We start from the raw sequence: 20407 nt of genomic DNA, 5'->3' as shown, positions 1-20407 counted from the left end.
GAGAACTGTTCCCAGTTTGCAGTTATTACAAATGTGCCAACACAACCACAATTTGCGTTCCCTGCCCCTTCCGCTGCCCTAGCCCTGCAGAGGGTAGCACTTTTTTTTTTTTTTTTTCTTTTGGGTAATTGTTTTGAGAGGATTTGCACTAATCAATTACGTGATCTCCTTGTCTGCCTAACTCTGAAGTCCTACTTACCCCTCTTGTGCGGGCTTCCTGGGCAATCTGCCCTTCTTAGTACATCATCTGGGCCTACTCCCCAAATACTTCTCCAGCTCAGATTTTTCTTCCTGGCCCCAGCCCTGGAGACCAAGCCGCTTACAGGGCTGTTTCGCTCTTCCTTGGCCTCATAAGCCCATTGTGTCCTGGCGCCGCTGCTTCCCATCTGTCCGAGGAGCACCCAGGCCAAAACCCAGGTCACTCCTCACTCCTCTGTGCCCACTGGTCACCAAGCCTGCTTTGGCCCTGCTGTGCCTCTTCCCACCAGACTTGCTCAGTTTTTTCCTGGACAGTGGCAGTGTTTTAACTGCCCTCTCTTCCTTCCTCCAGTCCTGCCCCCTCCCGAGCTATCCCCCATTGTGCCACCAGTGAACTCTGAAACCCATCATTCGCATCTCCAGATCCCCCTTTTGTACCAAAAGGGGGATACAAGCCCACAGATGTGGATGGGCAGCTGTAGAAGGAAATAAGTCAGTGGAAGAGGAAACGCCTGGCTGAACTTCATTGTTAATCTAGGTCTTATTTTACTTTCTTGACTTCTTGGTCTTACTTAACTTTGGAACACAGTTATGTATAGTAGATGTGAACATGATTAAAGCCATTTTCTAGCAAAATTCATCCGAGACAGCTCTTAAAACTCCTGTATTCAATGTTGTCATCAACGGAATGACCAGCACACGCCGTGACCAACCACCTTCCTTCTCAAACTTGGCTCCTTGTGGAGGATGGTGCTGATTTTGTGTTGTTGTTTAATAACTTGGGATTCTTAAACAGGTAACGTTCCAAGCCTGCAGCATATCTGAGGCCAGATACCTTTATGATCAGTTGGCCACTATCTGCCCAATTGTCGTAAGTAGAAATCACACCTAATTTTATCTACTTCTTTGTATAAAATAAAGACTGCACGTGCAAAATTTGCTGACCATGTACTATTTAAGTCCAGTTAAGACTTCATTTAGAACCGAACTAACATGAATAATATGCAGACTTAGAGCTAATGGATAAGAGTCTAAGCTGTAGAGTTTAACGTTGCCAGTAAGGCATTTTTGTGTTGAAGTGTCGAGCTTGAGCGTAGCCGTTTTCCCCCTCCCATCCCGCCTGTCCTCACGGTATAGAGAAGATGATTTAAATGAATCAGAGGCAAGGATTGGAGTCACTTCTGGTGTATTTCACCATGAGAAGGCAGGTGCAGTAGATGTAGTAGAAATCTGTAGGGGTTGCATAAACTGATTCTTCCAGACCAGAGGTAACTGCATGAAGCTTTTTTCAGCATGTAAATGACACTTTGAACTTGCAGGTGCTGACTTCTGTTTGTTTTTAGATGGCTTTGAGCGCTGCGTCTCCTTTTTACCGAGGCTATGTGTCAGACATTGATTGTCGCTGGGGCGTGATTTCTGCATCTGTAGATGATAGAACTCGGGAGGAGAGAGGACTGGAGGTGGGAGTGATTTTCCTGAATAGTCTTTTAAGTCCAGCAGGTAAAATGGGGATATTGTCACTACTCACAGTTTTGAAGTCGCCCTTAAATTTTTGTCCTAAGTGGATTAGTCACACATGGGAAGAAGCTGACAGGTTATCAACCTGTCTTTGGCTCCACAATGTGTGTTTGGGGTGAGAATGTGGGAAATGTGATTCGGTTGCGGGGGGGAGGTGTTCAAGTTAATTTTCATCATTTGTTGAAACCAGTATTTGTTTTACCTTCTAAAATTAGTAGTACAATTTTTCTATATTTTGGGAGTCAGTGCTGATGGCTGTTTTTACCAGAAAGCTTTTTGGTGCTACATGAGTGCTTTGTCTGTGGTGCTCTCTGCTGTGGAAAGTATAATCTGTTGTCAGGTTCTTTGGCCTGTTACAGAGGGTTAGGTTTGCCTAATAAGGGTAGGTTTGTGCCTCTTGTTTGCATGTTGAACTGCATCTCTCCAACCAAGACGGTGCATCAGGACCACCTATAGAGATCTTTAAAAATAAGTACCCAGGCCCACACTAGCCCAGTGAGTAAGTATGTCCAGAACTGGGACCTAGACATACATGTTACCAAAGGAGCCCTCACAGGTGATTCTGATGTTCTCGACCTGGGCTGCCCTATTGATGCTCTGGTCTTTATGTAATTGTTCATAAATTGTAGAAAGTAGAAATAAACTTTAAAGCAGAAATCATTTTAATAGCTTTGCTTTACATTATAGTTTTATAGTTCTGCTTTCAACATTGGCATTTTCCTATCTTAATGAGAATGAAGGTGATCCACTTTTAAAAAAAGAAAAATATATATATATTTAAGTCATATCAGAAAACAGACTACTTAAATTGTCTCCAGATTTTTTTTTTTAATATTTTTCTAGTACTTTTCAGGATTAACTAGCTTTTCTTCGGGATCTCGTGTTCAGGTTGGACAGTTTTATGTAATTACATATATAGTATATAGGCTTTTAATATAATTACTTGGGGCGTTAGTTTGTTTCCACATCATTTTATATGGCATTCATTTGTATTTTTTTCAATTTTAGCCACTGAAGTACAACCACTATAGGATCAGTAAGTCCCGATACGATTCAATAGACAGTTACTTATCTGAGTGCGGTGAGAAATATAATGACATCGACCTGACGAAAGACAAAGAAATCTATGAACAGCTGTTGCAGGAAGGTGAGCCTCTGTTCCTCTTGTCTAGATTTGATTGTAAGCCTGTAGTTCTTCAAAGCCCTTTTAAACTCCTTTGCTGACTCCTGGTCTGGCTTCTATTTTTAGTGTGAAGTCTCTTAACTTTTCTCATGAGCCTGCTTGTTCTTAAAGTTTCAAGTTCCAGATACTTGTGAGATCTTGACTTTTAGCAAAAGGAGCTGACTTTGGAGGTCTGTCCCTCGGTCCACAGCTCTGCCCCCACGGGCGTTGTGTAAGGAGCGAACACACTCCATAGGATAAAATCCTGGGAGACACGAGAATCCTGCACAGCCCAGCCATTTCCTAAGCTTCTAGATGCCCTTTCTTCAGACTTCCCGAGCTGTCCTGCCGTCTTTCTGGGCATGGAGAACAACTCTGAAGTGAGTGGTATGACCTCTCTCTGCAGGCATCGATCATCTCCTGGCCCAGCACGTGGCTCATCTCTTCATTAGAGACCCGCTGACTCTGTTTGAAGAGAAAATCCACCTGGACGATGCCAACGAGTCCGACCATTTTGAGGTATCTGCTCCGCTTTGAAGGCGTTTCACTTCACTATCCAGGGTGGAGGCCGTTGTCTGGAGGGGCAAGGAGTTGATGACAGTAGAAGCCTTCTATGACCTCCATGACCCAGTGCAGCAAAGATTTTAAATTGGTTCAAGTACCCTTATTTTATGATTCTTACTCTCCAGTTCTGAATTTTTCATTCAGTATTTTCTCTTGTTTTCATAGCGATGAAAAATGCAAATATGCTGTACAGAAAAATAACACGACCGCTTCTTTCAGGACTGCTGTTGTGTCACCTGACTTCCACTAAGCACTTGCTGTTTTCTCCCCCTAGCAGGTCACACTCCATGAAAATCTTAAATTGTACCTTTTTGTATTTGTAAATTGAAGAGTGTTTAGTATGGACAGTAAACAGTCTGCTTCACGTATTAAATATCAAATCATCTTAATACCTTACTGGAAAACTGGTTTTATTCTCTGCTTTTTGAATACAGAATATTCAGTCCACAAATTGGCAGACAATGCGATTTAAGCCTCCTCCTCCAAACTCCGACATTGGATGGAGAGTGGAATTCCGGCCCATGGAGGTACGCAGCCCGTCGGCAGGAACCGACTTGGACGCACCCATTCCCAGCCACCTGCCACCCACCCGCACCCTTGTCAGAAGCTCGGGTTACTTGGAAGGCAGCACAGATCACGTGTGTGCGTGTTAACACGCAAGTGCAGCAGCTCGGGAGGACTGCTTCTGAGAATAGATTGTGGGCAGAGGCTTCCAGACCCAGGTGGGAGGTTAGGAGATGCTTGGGAAAGACATGACCCTCAGGGGCCTCTCAGGGAGGAGCTTTTTGCACGGTGGGCCCCTAATGTCTCGGGCCCCGTGTCCAGGTTCAGTTGACAGACTTCGAGAACTCCGCGTACGTGGTGTTCGTGGTGCTGCTCACCAGGGTGATCCTTTCCTACAAACTGGACTTTCTCATCCCGCTGTCAAAGGTAAGGACGAGTTTCAGTGTAGGGCTGGGTGTCTGTAGGTTATCATCCATTGCTCATTTATGTATAATAATTGCTTCAACTCTGACCTCACTTAGGATTGTTCCTCCCTTAGAATAAAATTCTCTCCTTCCACCCTATTTTTTTTTTTTTCTTTTTAAACCTAAGTTTATGCTATAGATTTTGGTACCGTTTTGGTGGAGACTCTTGGAAAAAAATGTTAATAGTAGCTCCTTAACTCAGCCCATTTGGAAGACATTTAGGGTTGCATTTGAACAATCTCTAGTTTCTAGAGGCTTTTGACTCAAGATGATGGCAGGAGGGATTCCCACAAATGGGTTTCATCCTGTCCAGTCCCAGGCCGATCACGATATTAGACTCAGGACGGAGGGACGCGTAACTTCGGTAGTGCAGGGAATGGAACCAAACTGGAGAGGTTTCTGGAGAACATAGTTGGCGCTGCACTACTGGAAAAACAAATCTGAATCAGCCTCAGCCCAACAAAAACCAAGAAGGAGCTTTCTGGAAGCAGTTTCCCGGCATTGCCTTGGAACAGTTCCAGGCTGTGAGGCAGCAAGGCTGGGGCCGTGGGGCAGTAGCCAAGTGAGTATAGAAACCTTTGGTTCCTGGCCAGTGGGTCTCTTGGCACAGAGAGTGGCTGGGAAAGGCTGCCGGGCGGAGTGAGGGTCTGCCGGGGCTCAGGGCTGGAGGGAAGAGAAGCAGAGCTGCCCTGTCCCATGAATAAAGCTGCATAGCCCAGCATCTGCGCCTCCCCCGCTCCTCCCTCCTCGAGGGTCTTCTCCAGCCTGCACCTCCCTCCACCACACACACACACACACACACACACACACCCTGAATGTGGTACAGCCACTGGGGAGATGAATGCACGTAAGGGGGGTTCATGTGAGCTGCCAGTCCAAGCCTTTGCTTATGAAATACACTTGACATGCGTGTAACTTATAGTCAGTTCCTCCGTATCCGAGAATTCAACCATCAGCAGATCATGGAATACTGTAGTATTTACTGCTGGAAAAATCCTCATAGAGGTGGACCCACATTGTTCTGGGGTCAGATATAGATGTCTGAAAGTCAGTATAAAATTGAAAACTTAGAGAAGAGCCCATGGGCCTGCAGAGTATATTATCCTCAGTGAAATATAGTTATTTTTTTTTTTTTTTTTTTTTTTTTTGGCTGTGTAGCATGTGGGATCTTAGTTGCCTGACCAGGGATCAAACCCGCACCCCCTGCAGTGGAAGTCCAGAGTCTTAACCCCTGGACCGCCAGGGAAGTCCCAAAACACAGTTAATTTAGAAACTGGAAAGAATTTTTAAATAAATTCTCATTAGTGCCCTCGAAGAAATTCTAGAGAAAGGTCACATCTTAAATAAACAAGCCCTGTGGACCAAAGAACATTTGGAAAGTAAGAGTTCTCAGAAACAAGGGACATGGTAGCCACACTCAGTATGCTTACCAGTAAGCAGGTGTGGTTGAAGATCAAAGTCTGTTATTTAGGGGAACCAAAATGAGATTCATCCCAGCAGGATGGCAAAGAAACAGAGATTATGGGGAAAAGGAAGAGAGGATTTCTCTGGAAAGTTCAGGGTTTGTATCAAAATTTAGAAGAAGAGAACACTCTATACAAAAGAGATGTGAGATACAATAAAGAAAATAAAGAAATAGAATTTCCCCTGAGTGAGAGTCCACTGAGGGTGAGACAGAATTATTTAAAGAAGAACCCAAGTCTAGGAATTTCTGAATCTCAAAGAGCAGATCAGTTGTCCAGACAGGAGAGGAAATTAGGATACCTAAACTTCCTGCCAAGAGGGAGAAGAAAATCAATTGATATCATTTCTCATCTACAACATTAAACGCTAGAAGAGATGGCAAGAGGTCTACAGAATCTGAAGGGTAAAGAATTAGAACCATGCCAGCCAAACTAGTCTTTAAATTCCAAGTGATTGTAACAAAAAAGATCAAGTTAGGGCTAAAGTAAGCCAGAAATCTTATCTAGCAAGGGGATAGTGGAAGGAGGGGAATGGTAGATACTTCTTAATGCTTGACATTTGGAGAGAGAATTTCAAAACTACTTGTCTAAAAGTAAGAAAGACCACTAATAGTATAGAAATAGGATTTGTCGCCTCTAATCTCCTAGCTAAAGAGGTGGGAAAAAAGTAAAGCTTCCTGATGCCACAAAAGTGGGTCTGGGGCCATGGGCGTGATAAGACATTATGGTCCAGAGAACATACAGTGGTAAAATAAGATGAAAACAAATTTGAATAGACTAAATTCTCCTATTCAAAAGCTAAAACGGGTGATATAAAATAACAATGTAACGGTACATGTTGTTTGCATAAGATATACTTAAAACAAGGACAGATGTTGACAGTGAAGAGCTCCATAATGACCTTTTAACAATTCAGGAAGGGCAAAGTCTTAACAGACAAAATGTGAGAAGGTCTTAAATGAGATACAGGAAACAATTTTATATACTCTTTCAAGATAACATTAGAGCCATTTTTTTTAACATAAAGTGTAGCAAACATTTCTCAGCAGCATAAGAAGAATTTAAAGGCACTGTAGTACGGTGGGTAAGATGTAGCTTCCAGGTGAGCACTCAATTCATAAATCACTTGCACTACTTACTAGCTTTTTCACCTGGACAAGTTAGTTGTCCTCTCATTGCCCCAGTTCGCAGGTATAGAACAGAGACACGTGGGCTGTCGTAAGGCCATGTGGAGTTTGTGGAGTAAGTCACTTAGCAGAGTTTCTGGCGTGTTACTCAGTAACTGACAGGCCATATAATCAAAGGATGAGAAAGGCCACGGGGAATTAAATGACACAGTTAATAAGCTTGGTTGTGTCGCCTGATCACAAATCTTATACCTTGGCACACCTTTTTTAAATGCCCTGAGGAAGAATAACAAAAATTAATTAAGGAAAATTTTCACTTCTCAGAAGCAGACACTGTACAGGATACATTCCCACCAAAGTTGAACAAGAAAATGTCCAGGAAACATTTAACTATTGGAAATTTTAAATCATTTTCCTAGTAGGTTCTAGATTAAGTCAAAACTAGAATTATAGATGCAAACTAGTATATACAGAATGGGTAAACAACAAGGTCCTACTGTATAGCACAGGGAACTATATTTAGTATCCTGCGATAAACTAGAATGGAAACGAATACATATGTGTATAAGTAAGTCACTTTGCTGTACAGCACAAATTAACACAATATTGTAAATCAACTATACTTCAATAAAATTTTTTTAAAAACTAGAATTATAGATTGTTTAGGAAAATGATGACGGCAAAGATAATTTCTAAGGGAAAATCACAGCCTTAACTACTGTAAACAGAAATATTAAAAATAAACCTAAGTAATTAAATAAGAATCTAAAGAGCTGTAGTAAAATTACAGCTTTTTAAAAGGAATTCATAAAAGCAGAAATTAAAACTGATGATCTTTGTGAATTTTTGTCAAGACTAAGAAAAATACAAACGTTATTAGAAATGAAGCTAGATGTTCCTAGCCATGATAGCATTTTAGATTGCTTGAGTATGTTCCTGTATCTAGATTAATCCGAAGGTCATATGTGCCTTAAAACAAAAAAAAAATAATGATAGGAATTAATCAGTGTGAGGGGGCAAAGCTAAGTAATCAAAGACTCTGTACTGACCATCCCTCTTCAACATGACCTCTGACTTGTGTCTGTTTTGTATATGGAGAGTCCCCTAAGATTTCATTATAGAAATAAGGGACTACTACTAAAAAGTTTTAAAAGCTCTACTTTGAGGGTCTTAAAAAGTCATTGGAGAAATGGAGAATTCACAAATAGGGGTTGGGGTCTCCTGAGGGAGTGGGCACGGCAGAGCCGCAGGTGAGCAGGCAGCATCGGTGACCTGCCCTGGGAGGGGTCACCTTATTCCAGATCCCACAGCCCGCCTATGAGGCAGCAAAACCCCAGGGGTGGGGAGGGCACAGCCCTCAACTCCAGGTGGCAGGAGAGGCAGGAGAGTGAGTCTGGGGTGTGAGGAGAGACCAGCCCTCTGACCTCCCAATGCCATAGATTCATCCCAGGGTGTCTCAAGGGACCTCGAGATGTGGGCGGCCTACATGAGTGTTAAGTTTTGCATTTATTTTTAAGGTAAGCTTCCCTTAGAATTGCCCCGTTGTTATTAAAAAGCACATCCCAGCAGTCTGGGGTTGAGGGACACAGCCCCACCTGACAGTGCAAAGTCTTATCTGGCCGCCAGCAAGCGCTGGCTGTGGGAGGCTTCTTCCCAGATGGGTCCAGACCACGAGGTGAACGAGGCACCACAGCCCCCAAATGCGCCGGAGCGGGAGTGCCCTGACTTCGGCAATGTTCTGACTTGGCTGCGATGGTTTTCCTCCTTCAGGTTGATGAGAACATGAAAGTAGCACAGAAGCGAGATGCCGTCCTGCAGGGATTGTTTTATTTCAGAAAAGATATTTGCAAAGGTACTGCCTTCTCTTGCATTTTGGGGGCCCCTGTAGGCCACACGGACCGCTAACACCCTCTGCGCCCCTCTGGCAGGTGGCAACGCCATGGTGGACGGCCGCGGCAAGACCACGGGCAGCACCGAGCCAGCAGCCGAGGAGTACGCGCTCATGACCATCGACACCATCATCAACGGCAAGGTAGGGCCCACGCCCCAGCTACCTCGCCCCTGCCCCACCCCACCCCCTGCCCCCGGGGAGTCGGCAGACAGCGCACCCCGCTTCTTGCAGGAAGGTGTGTTCCCCGGGCTGATCCCCATCCTGAACTCTTACCTGGAAAACATGGAGGTGGATGTGGACACCAGATGCAGTATTCTGAACTACCTGAAGCTGATTAAGAAGAGAGCATCCGGTATGGCATTCTGTGCTTTGCTTTTTTAAAAATCTCTTAACGTAGGCAGAACCTCACAACCTTACAATATTCAGTTTTTAAAGCAATCTTTTATTAAAGTACACGGTATCCTAAATCAATGCACTTTTCCACATTGTACCATCTCAGCGGTTGGATGCACCTTGTAGTCTTTGACAGTCACAGTTTAATTAGCAGTGCTTTTTTTCTTACTGGTTCGTACAATAATGCTGCATCTTTAAGCCGATGGCCTCTTAGGCAATGAAATACAGTATCTGGATTGCCTGTTCGACATTTATGCCCAACTGTGTGTGTCGTGAGGCACCCTGGGCTCTTTGCACAGTGAGTCTAAGCCAGTCCTCAGGTTAACTAATAGCACAGCTAGGACGGTGGCCCTCCAGCCTGCCTCCCTACAGGGGCACCCTGGAACCCCACTTTCTCAGCTTTGAGATCATGGTGGCCAGGGAGCTGTCAGCCATGACTAAGAGGACAGTAGCAGTGGCATCTGTATTTTGCTCAAGGCTTCTGTAAAATTTCCAGATCCACAAAGGATATACCCCGCCCCCAAATGCTGTATCTGCCAGTTTCTGTCTTCATGCATCTACTTTTCATTATTCTCTCCACCTCTTTGATCAGATGGCTCTGGGGAACTCGGGGGCCCTCCTGTCCCGGGGCAGTCTCGTGACACCGGCACGGGCAGGACTTGGCCAGATGGGAGAACTCGGGCTCTAGTCCACACACGTTGGCTCCCGTGTCTTAGAGCCGGCAGCATCACCATGCGGGTGGCATCTAACAGGTCCCATAGCAGTGGGATGTGTGTGTTCTCGCTGCCTGCCTGCAACATGAAACCCTTCTCTGGGAGAAATTCTTCAAACATTACAGCCACGTAATACGTAATACAGCTCGTTCCTGGCCCCTGCCATGTGGCTGCACCAGAAGGCCACACTGATTCTTCTTCAGGATTGTATTATGTGGGCCAACAAATGTCAACTTACGAAAGAAAAAACCAAACAAACAAAAAAAAAACACTTCCATTAAGTTGTTAAAAAAAAAAAAAATTTTTTTTTCAGGAGAATTAATGACAGTCGCCAGATGGATGAGGGAGTTCATCGCAAACCATCCAGACTACAAGCAAGACAGTGTAATAACTGACGAGATGAACTATAGCCTTCTTTTAAAGTGTAACCAAATCGCAAATGAATTGTGTGAATGCCCAGAGTTACTTGGACCAGCATTTAGGAAAGTAAAGTACAGTGGAAGTAAAACTGACTCTTCCAACTAGACGTCCTGCAGAAGGAGGAATGCTTCACTGTGTTAGTGAAGGACTGACCGCAGGATCAGCCCGTGTGCGTGGTGTGAGGACCAGATAATAGCACTGCCCTGTTTCCTGGGCTGCTCGGCAGAGGTGGGTTTAGGCAAATCTAGAGTTTATACAGTGTACATGTACATAGTAAAGTATTTTTATGACTAACAATGTATTTTAATAACACTGTATCTAAAGTCATTTGTGAGCTGGCTTGTACATTTTTCAGTTCTGACTCTGGAGCAACTACTGTGGAAACGGTTTTGTAAATGTAACTTACTGATTACTATATCTGCATTCCAGAGTTTAAAATGTTTACTGTAAATTTGGGGGTTTTTTTAAAGACTTTACCTGGACCTGATTCACTGAAATCTATCACTTCACCTTGAAAACAGTTTGTCCTGCTAATTTTCTTTGAGTCATCTCCTTTGGCATATACATGAAATCACTGTTGAATCCACCAGAGTGCTTTGAGGGGAAGCTTAGATTTCCGGCACCTTATCTATGATGATTCTTTTGTAATTGGAATAGCTAACCCCTCGGTAACCCTGTCCCAAGCTTTTCCCACTAAACAGAACCCACTGAACTGACAGTACTTTCTGTCTGTGTTTGCTAATTTTGGCATCAAGTTTGAAGACAGCTCTGGAGAAAGACTCTGAGTTCACGTGTAGTGATTATTGGGGGTGATTTTTTTTATGGAAAAAAGGGGGAGAATCGTTTTTCTTCTTGTACATACCAAGAGTAATGTCAAAAATGCCACCAGCTCTTCTGTTGTGGTCACTTGTTTATTCTGATTGCTGCTACTTAAATTTTCAAATCAAATGCAGCTGCTGAAGTTTTTGTTTTGTTACTTTTCCTCTAGTTTCCAGTAAGCATATTACTGACATTCTTCTAAAAGCCATTCATTCTAGATTTTACCTGGGGATTATTCTACATACTACTTACCTTCTCTGTGAAACTCATAAATAAATCATGATATGCACTAAGTTTTGTGAATCAGGACCCTAAATGTTTAATTGTAAATAATTTAAGTTTCACAGAATTGTTAGAGCTTTTTGTTGAAGTTTTTTTTCCCCAATTAGTTAAAAGTCTTAGAACTGCTTCTGAAAAAACTATGTATAGTAGATTATGCAAACTTTACAGGCATAAGTATCTAAACTGTCATGCTTATTTTAAGAAATTGCCATAAAGCTTCAGCTAAACCTGTTTATGTATAGATACTAGGGTTTGTGCTATATTTCATACATGCATTTTGGAGGATTAAAGAACGCCTGATTTTCCTTTGCAATTTGCTTGTGTAAATTCAGTTTGTAAAAAGGCAGTAAAGTGTTTGTGGTATGAGGAAATAAAAGAATAGAATTGGCATTGTGAAAACTCTTGAATGTGTGAGTTCTACAACTAAACGGATGGTGGTGAGGGTTAGTTTTTTTTAATTAGCCCAGATATGCCAGGAAATGATTTCTTCATCATGATCCTCAGCTCTTTCTAGAAAGATGCATAGTGATGAAAACAGATGCCTCACCTCCCTAGTAGCTGTCAACCCCTGTGGGGAGAGGAGAAATGACCACTGGAAGTGAATTTTTCTTTTACTCCAAACTGTCGCTGTGCCAAGTCAGTGGTCACATGGTGAGTTACAGGTAACCCGGGCTGTGTGCACACTGGGGTGCTGTCCTGCTTAGACTGGCTCAGCAGGCCCTGCAGAGAACCATTTCCAACCCATGTCTTTGGAATCACATCCCTCTCCTACCCCCAACCCCTAGTTCATCTTATCCACCCACTTTTCTCAGCTTCATCTGCTTGTCTACTTTTATCTGAACGATCCTAGGGCAGGGTCATTGTCAAACTAATCTGCATACATATCTCTTACTGAAGTGCACCTCTGGCTCTGTGGGCCTGGCATGGGGGCCCACATTCCTGCATTTCTAAGAGGCCCCCAGGTAATGCTGACGCTGCTGGTGTGTGGGCCACGTCAAGTAACAAGGACTTAGATCACTTGTGTATCTCAGACACAAATCAATTCTAAGTCTCAAATGACACTGGTCTTCAATTCGAATGTGTGTATCTGAATACCAAATAACGGCACCCTATCTATATCCAAGACAGAAAGTACCACCTTTCATAAGCTTTCCTGCCTGAACTCAGCTGAGGGTTCAGGGCTTTCAGAACAGAATGATGAACACTAAGATAATAAGCAAAGAGGGCCTTTTCTTTGGTGGAAATAGCTGTGGCTGAGCCCGGACCCTCGCTTAGAACACAGCTGGCCCTAACTTAACCCATCCAGTCTTCTGGATTAACAAGAGGTTTCCTCCTGGTCCCAGGCTGCCTCTGCCTCTGCCACCGGCTCCTCCCTGAGGCTGTATGTGAGCCTTCTGTCCCTCAGTGGAGAGAGCTGGCCTTGGCCGCCACCTTCTAAACCACCTACACAAAAGTTAACTAAGAGTGGAAAGTGTGGAAGCCCAGGATGTGGTGAGAGGCCATGTCTCAGGAGGTTTCTTGGGGATCTTGCAGAAGAAATGTGACAGTATCCTTCAAGCAGCTGGTGGTGTCTGACATGGGGGAAGGGATGTGCGATGTGTGCCTGGGCATCAAGACGCTTGGCTGGGAAGGGGCCCTTTTCAGAACTGTACATAGGCTGCTTCACTGCAAGGTTCTTGGGGCTGCTGCTAATAAACTTTCCATTTAGGTTAAGGCTCCCCCTGGCTTTCCCTGAAGATAAGCCACTGAGATCTACCAGCTGCTCTCTCCTCTCCATTATGCTTTTGTATAAATATTTAACATTCCCTGTAAAAACTTCAGAACATACATGCCAAGTGATATTTAGGAGAGTGTAAATTGGAAGAGAACTCATGAGGTCTGGACTGGACGTGGGGAGGCCTTGGTGGGTGACCTTGGCTGGGAAAGATACACTCCTCCGACTATTTGCATTTTCTTCGTAAGTGGAGGCTGAAATTAGCTGGGTAGTCCCTAAAGCCCCTTTCATTCTTAACATTTTATGAAATGAAAGATTATAAAGTTAAGTATGGAAGATGCATTAAGAGTAATGGTTCTTCCAGCTTTGATTTCAAACCATATTAAAAAGCTGTGGTAATCAAATCTGTATGGAATTTGGAAAAACAGATCAGTGGAACAGAATAGAGAGCCCAGAAATAAACTCACATATATTTGGTCAATTAATTTACAACAAAAGAGCCAATATACAGTGGGGAAAGGACAGTCTCTTCAATAAATGGTGTTGGGAAAACGACAGCCACATGCAAAAGAATGAAATTAGATTACTATCAATATTCACATCGTACACAAAAATTAACTCAAAATGGGTTAAAGACTTGAATGTAAGACCTGAAACCATAGACTCCTAGAAGACAACATAGGTGTTAAGCTTCTTAACATAGGTCTTGATGATGATTTTCTGAATCTGACACCAAAAGCAACAAAAGTAAAAATAAACAAGTAGGACTACATCAAACTAAAAAAATTCCTTTGCAGCCTTCAAAAAATGAAAAAACAACCTACCGAATGGGAGGAAATATTTGCAAATCATGTATCTGATAAAGGGGTTAATATCCAAAATATATATCAAAATTCATACAACTCAATAGTGAAAAAAATCCCATTAAAAAATGGGCAAAGACATTTTCCATGGGCTTCCCATTTTATTTACTCCAATGTTACCCTGAAAGGTGCCCTGGGTACCCCATCCTCATCAGTACCTTCCTCTTAGGACCCAAGGCATTTGGCCTGACCATCTGCAGCCTCATCCTTTAAAAAAAAGTCCCATGATGCCCTCCCCCCCACCCCGCCCCCACCAGCCACCCCCTTGCTCCCGGAATCCAGAGGAACAGGAAGCCGGGGTCATGGAGTGGCTGGTGGGTGGGTTACATCCACCATTAGCCCCAGCAAAGAGCCGGGTAGGCTCCAGTGCTAGGTCAACTCAGGCCAAACAACCAACAGGGAGGGAACCCAGCCCCACCCATCAGCAGACAAGCAGATTAAAGTTTTACTGGTCTCTGCCCACCAGAGCAACAACCAGCTCTACTCACCACCAGTCCCTCCCATCAGGAAGCTTGCACAAGCCTCTTAGATAGCCTTATCCACGAGAGGGCAGACAGCAGAAGCAAGAAGAACTACAATCCTGCAGCCTGTGGAACAAAAACCACATTGACACAAAGACAGACAAGATGAAAAGGCAGAGGACTTTGTACCAGATGAAGGAACAAGATTAAAAAAACCCAGAAAAGCAATTAAATGAAGTGGAGATAGGCAACCTTCCAGAAAAAGAATTCAGAATAATGATAGTGAAGATGATCCAGAACCTCTGAAAAAGAATGGAGGCAAAGATCAAGAAGATGCAAGAAATGTTTAATAAAGACCTAGAAGAATTAAAGAATAAACCCCTAGAAGAGTTAAGGAACAAACAAACAGAGATGAACAATACAATAACTGAAATGAAAACTACACTAGAAGGAATCAATAGCAGAATAACTGACACAGAAGAATGGAGAAGTGACCTGGAAGACAGAATGGTGGAATTCACAGCTATGGAACAGAATAAAGAAAAAAGAATGCAAAGAAATGAAGACAGCCTAAGAGACCTCTGGGACAACATTAAACGCAACAACATTCACATTACAGGGGTCCCAGAAGGAGAAGAGAGACAGAAAGGACCTGAGAAAATATTTGAAGAGATTATAGTTGAAAACTTCCCTAACATGGGAAAGGAAATAGCCACCCAAGTCCAGGAAGTGCAGAGAGTCCCAGGCAGGATAAACCCAAGGAGAAACATGCCGAGACAGATAGTAATCAAATTGGCAAAAGTTAAAGACAAAGAAAAATTATTGAAAGCATCAAGGGAAAAACAACAAATAACATACAAGAGAACTCCCATAAAGTTAACAGCTGATTTCTCAGCAGAAACTCTACAAGCCAGAAGGGAGTGGCACGATATATTTAAGTGATGAAAGGGAAGAACCTACAACCAAGATTACTCTACCTGGCAAGGATCTCATTCAGATTCGATGGGGAAATCAAAAGCTTTACAGACAAGCAAAAGCTAAGAGAATTCAGCACCACAAAACCAGCTCTACAAAAACTGGTAAAAGAACTTCTCTAACTGGGAAACACAAGAGAAGAAAAGGACCTACAAAAACAAACCCAAAACAATTAACAAAATGGTCATAGGAACATACATATCGATAATTACCTTAAATGTAAATGGATTAAATGCTCCAACCAAAAGACACAGGCTGGCTGAATGGATACAAAAACAAGCCCCATATATATGCTGTCTACAAGAGACCCACTTCAGACCTAGGGACACATACAGACTGAAAGTGAGGGGATGGAAAAAGATATTCCATGCAAATGGAAATCAAAAGAAAGCTGTAGTAGCAATACTCATATCAGATAAAATAGACTTTAAAATAAAGAATGTTACAAAAGGCAAGGAAGGGCACTACATAATGATCAAGGGATCAATCAAAGAAGACATAACAATTATAAATATATATGCACCCAACATAGGAGCACCTCAATACATAAGGCAACTGCTAACAGCTACAAAAGAGGAAATCGACAGTAACACAATAATACTGAGGGACTTACACCTCAGTTACACCAATGTACAGATAATCCAAAATGAAAATAAATAACGAAACAGAAGCTTTAAATGACACAATAGACCAAATAGATTTAATTGATATTTATAGGACATTCCATCCAAAAACAGCAGATTACACTTTCTTCTCAAGTGCGCATGGAACATTCTCCAGGATAGATCACATCTTGGGTCACAAATCAAGCCTCAGTAAATTTAAGAATATTGAAATCATATCAAGCATCTTTTCCGACCACAATGCTATGAGATTAGAAATGAATCACAGGGAAAAAAACGTAAAAAACACAAACACATGAGGCTAAACTATACGTTACTAAATAGCCAAGAGATCAGTGAAGAAATCAAAGAGGAAATCAAAAAATACCTAGAGACAAATGACAGTGAAAACACGATGATCGAAAACCTATGGGATGCAGCAAAAGCCGTTCTAAGAGGGAAGTTTATAGCTATACAAGCCTACCACAAGAAACAAGAAAAATCTCAAACAATCTAACCTTACACCTAAAGGAACTAGAGAAAGAAGAACAAACAAATCCAAAGTTAGTAGAAGGAAAGAAATCAAAATGATCAGAGCAGAAATAAATGAAACAAACAAAGAAAACAATAGCAATGTCAATAAAATTAAAAGCTGATTGTTTGAGAAGATAAACAAAATTGATAAACCATTAACCAGACTCATCAAGAAAAAGAGGGAGAGGACTCAAATCAACAAAATTAGAAATGAAAAAGGAGAAGTTACAACAGACACTGCACAAATACAAAGCATCCTAAGAGACTACTACAAGCAACTCTATGCCAATACAATGGACAACCTGGAAGAAATGGACAAATTCTTAGAAAGGTATAACCTTCCAAAACTGAATCAGGAAGAAATAGAAAATAAGAACAGACCAATCACAAGTAATGAAATTGAAACTGTGATTTAAAATCTTCCAACAAACAAAAGTCCAGGACCACATGGCTTCACAGGTGAATTCTATCAGACATTTAGAGAAGAGCTAACAGCCGTCCTTCTCAAACTCTTCCAAAAAATTACAGAGGAGGGAACACTCCCAAACTCATTCTATGAGGCCACCATCACCCTGATACCAAAACCAGAAAAAGATACTACAAAAAAAGAAAATTACAGACCAATCTTAGTCATGAATACACATGCAAAAATCCTCAACAAAATACTAGCAAACAGAATCCAACAACACATTAAAAGGATCATACACCATGATCAAGTGGGGTTTATCCCAGGGATGCAAGGAATATTCATTATATGCAAATCAATCAATGTGATACACCATATTAACAAATTGAAGAATAAAAACCACATGATCATCTCAGTAGATGCAGAAAAAGCTTTTAACAAAACTCAACACCCATTTATGATAAAAACCCTCCAGAAAGTGGGCATAGAGGGAACCTACCTCAACATAATAAAGGCCATATATGACAAACCCACAGCCAACATCATTCTCAATGGTGAGAAACTGAAAGCATTTCCTCTACGATTAAGAACAAGACAAGGATGTCCACTCTCACCACCATTATTAAACATAATTTTGGAAGTCCTAGCCATGGCAATCAGAGAAGAGAAAGAAATAAATGGAATCCAAATTGGAAAAGAAGAAGTGAAACTGTCACTCTTTGCAGATGACATGATACTATACATAGAGAATCCTAAAAATGACACCAGAAAACTACTAGAGCTAATCAATGAATTTGGTAAAGTAGCAGGATACAAAATTAATGCACAGAGATCTCTTGTATTCCTATACACTTAACAACGAAAGATCAGAAAGAGAAATTAAGGAAACAATCCCATTCACCATTGCAACAAAAAGAATAAAATATCTAGGAATAAGCCTACCTAAAGAGGTAAAAGACCTGTACTCAGAAAACTATTAAGACACTGATGAAAGAAATCAAAGATGACACAAACACATGGAGAGAGATATATCATGTTCTTGGACTGGAAGAATCAATACTGTGAAAATGACTATACTACCCAAAGCAATCTACAGATTCAATGAAATCCCTATCAAATTACCAATGGCATTTTTTACAGAACTAGAACAAAAAATCTTAAAATTTGTATGAAGACACAAAAGACCCCGAATAGTCAAAGCAATCTTGAGGGAAAAAAACAGAGCTGGAGGAATCAGACTCCCTGACTTCAGACTATACTACAAAGCTACAGTAATCAAGACAATATGGTACTGGCACAATACCAGAAATATAGATCACTGGTACAGGATAGAAAGCCCAGAGATAAACCCATGCACCTGTGGTCAACTAATCTATGACAAAGGAGGCAAGGATATACAATGTACAAAAGACAGTCTCTTCAATAAGAGGTGGTGGGAAAACTGGGCAGTTACATGTAAAAGAATGAAATCAGAACACTCCCTAACACCATACACAAAAATAAGCTCAAAATGGATTAGAGACCTAAATATAAGACCAGACACTGTAAAATTCTTAGAAGAAAACATAGGAAGAACAGTCTTTGACATAAATCACAGCAAGATATTTTTTGATCCACCTCCTAGAATAATGGAAATAAAAACAAAATAAACAAGTGGGACCTAATGAAACTTTTGCAAAGCAAAGGAAACTACAGTCAAGATGAAAAGACAACCCTCAAAATGGGATAAATATTTGCAAATGAATCAATGGACAAAGGATTAATCTCCAAAATATATAAACAGCTCATGCAGCTCAATATTAAGAAAACAAACAACCCAATCAAAAAATGGACGGAAGACATAAATAGACAATTCTCCAAAGACATACAGATGGCCAAGAAGCACATGAAAATCTGCTCAACATCACTAGTTATTAGAGAAATGCAAATCAAAACTACAATGAGGTATCACCTCACACCAGTTAGAATGGGCATCATCAGAAAATCTACAAACAACAAATGCTGGAGAGGGTGTAGAGAAAAGGGATCCCTCTTGCACTGTTGGTGGGAATGTAAATTGATACAGCCACTATGGAGAACAGTATGGAGGTTCCTTAAAAAACTAAAAATAGAATTACCATATGACCCAGCAATCCCATTACTGGGCATATACCCAGAGGAAACCATAATTCAAAAAGAAACATGTTCCCCAATATTCATTGCAGCACTATTTACAATAGCCAGGTCATGGAAACAACCTAAATGCCCATCGACAGACAAATGGATAAAGATGTGGTACATATATACAATGGAATATTACTCAACCATAAAAAGGAACGAAATTGGGTCATTTGTAGAGGTGTGGATGGATCTAGAGACTGTCACACAGAGTGAAGTAAGTCAGAAAGAGAAAAACAAATATCGCATATTAATGCATATATGTGGAACCTAGAAAAATGATACAGATGAGCAGGTTTGCAGGGCAGAAATAGAGACACAGATATAGAGAACAAACGTATGGACACCAAGGGGGGAAACTGATGGTGGGGGGTGGTGATGGTGGGATGAATTGGGAGATTGGGGTTGATATATATACACTAATATGTATAAAATAGATAACTAGTAAGAACCTGCTGTTTAAAAATAAATGAAATAAAATTTAAAAACTTTTTAAAAGAGAAAGAAAGGGAAATATCCTCAATTAAATGAGGAAGTCAAAATGGGAACTAGGAGGAAGGGATTGATCACTTTTTCACATAAAATATTAATTATTCTAAAGCAGAGTTGCTGTGTCAAGGGCTGATTTGAGTCCATTATCAATCTCTCAGTCCCCTGTAGAATGTGATTTGGACATTGACCCTATTACATTGTTAGTTACATGCTCTACAAAGGTACCTTCAAGACCCTCCATTCCACAAGGATTGCCCCTGATAAGCCGCTTTCTCTATGTGTATCCTGGAGGTCCCACTAAACTCAGTGACAGCATCTGGAGACAATCCTGAAAAACTTGGGTGACCATCACTGACCAGCACAGAGCTGGCTCACTATAGGGCCCCAGTTAAAATGTTATAAATACAACTGGATCAAACCTTTAAAGCACGAAATTAAAACAATTCTCCTAAGGAAGGAAATCTAAGTTTCAAAAGAGGAACTTCATACTGAGTATCTAACCAGCAACTGATGATGATGTTCACAGATGAATCTGATTGGTTCTCCAAAACTGAGACGACCCAATCCAGGAACTAAGAAATGAGTTCCTTGGTTGGTAATATTTGAGATGTGGGTTGGAGGAGGGTCCTAGTCCTCAATGAGATTTGTCTGCTCCCCTGCACCTTGTCTTCTTCTCTTCTCCTGC

At 41.6% G+C, this 20407-nt stretch overlaps 1 protein-coding gene across 1 annotated transcript in view; it reads left to right on the top strand.

Annotated features, from left to right (window-relative positions):
* The window catches only part of GCLC (glutamate-cysteine ligase catalytic subunit), a 39968-nt gene extending 28066 nt beyond the window's left edge, over positions 1-11902 (top strand). Inside the window, exons 7-16 of the mRNA XM_060110744.1 lie at positions 995-1069; positions 1542-1658; positions 2725-2863; positions 3285-3397; positions 3877-3969; positions 4268-4372; positions 8771-8852; positions 8929-9032; positions 9123-9243; positions 10311-11902. Coding sequence (XP_059966727.1) covers positions 995-1069; positions 1542-1658; positions 2725-2863; positions 3285-3397; positions 3877-3969; positions 4268-4372; positions 8771-8852; positions 8929-9032; positions 9123-9243; positions 10311-10522 — 1161 coding nt within the window. The 3' untranslated portion in view covers positions 10523-11902. The remainder of the gene's footprint in view (positions 1-994; positions 1070-1541; positions 1659-2724; positions 2864-3284; positions 3398-3876; positions 3970-4267; positions 4373-8770; positions 8853-8928; positions 9033-9122; positions 9244-10310) is intronic.
* The last annotated feature ends 8505 nt before the right edge of the window (positions 11903-20407 follow it).

This window comes from Mesoplodon densirostris, chromosome 10 (assembly GCF_025265405.1).
Source record: "Mesoplodon densirostris isolate mMesDen1 chromosome 10, mMesDen1 primary haplotype, whole genome shotgun sequence".
In the NCBI taxonomy this organism is placed as follows: domain Eukaryota; kingdom Metazoa; phylum Chordata; class Mammalia; order Artiodactyla; family Ziphiidae; genus Mesoplodon; species Mesoplodon densirostris.
This window is presented reverse-complemented; position numbering and strand designations above follow the sequence as displayed.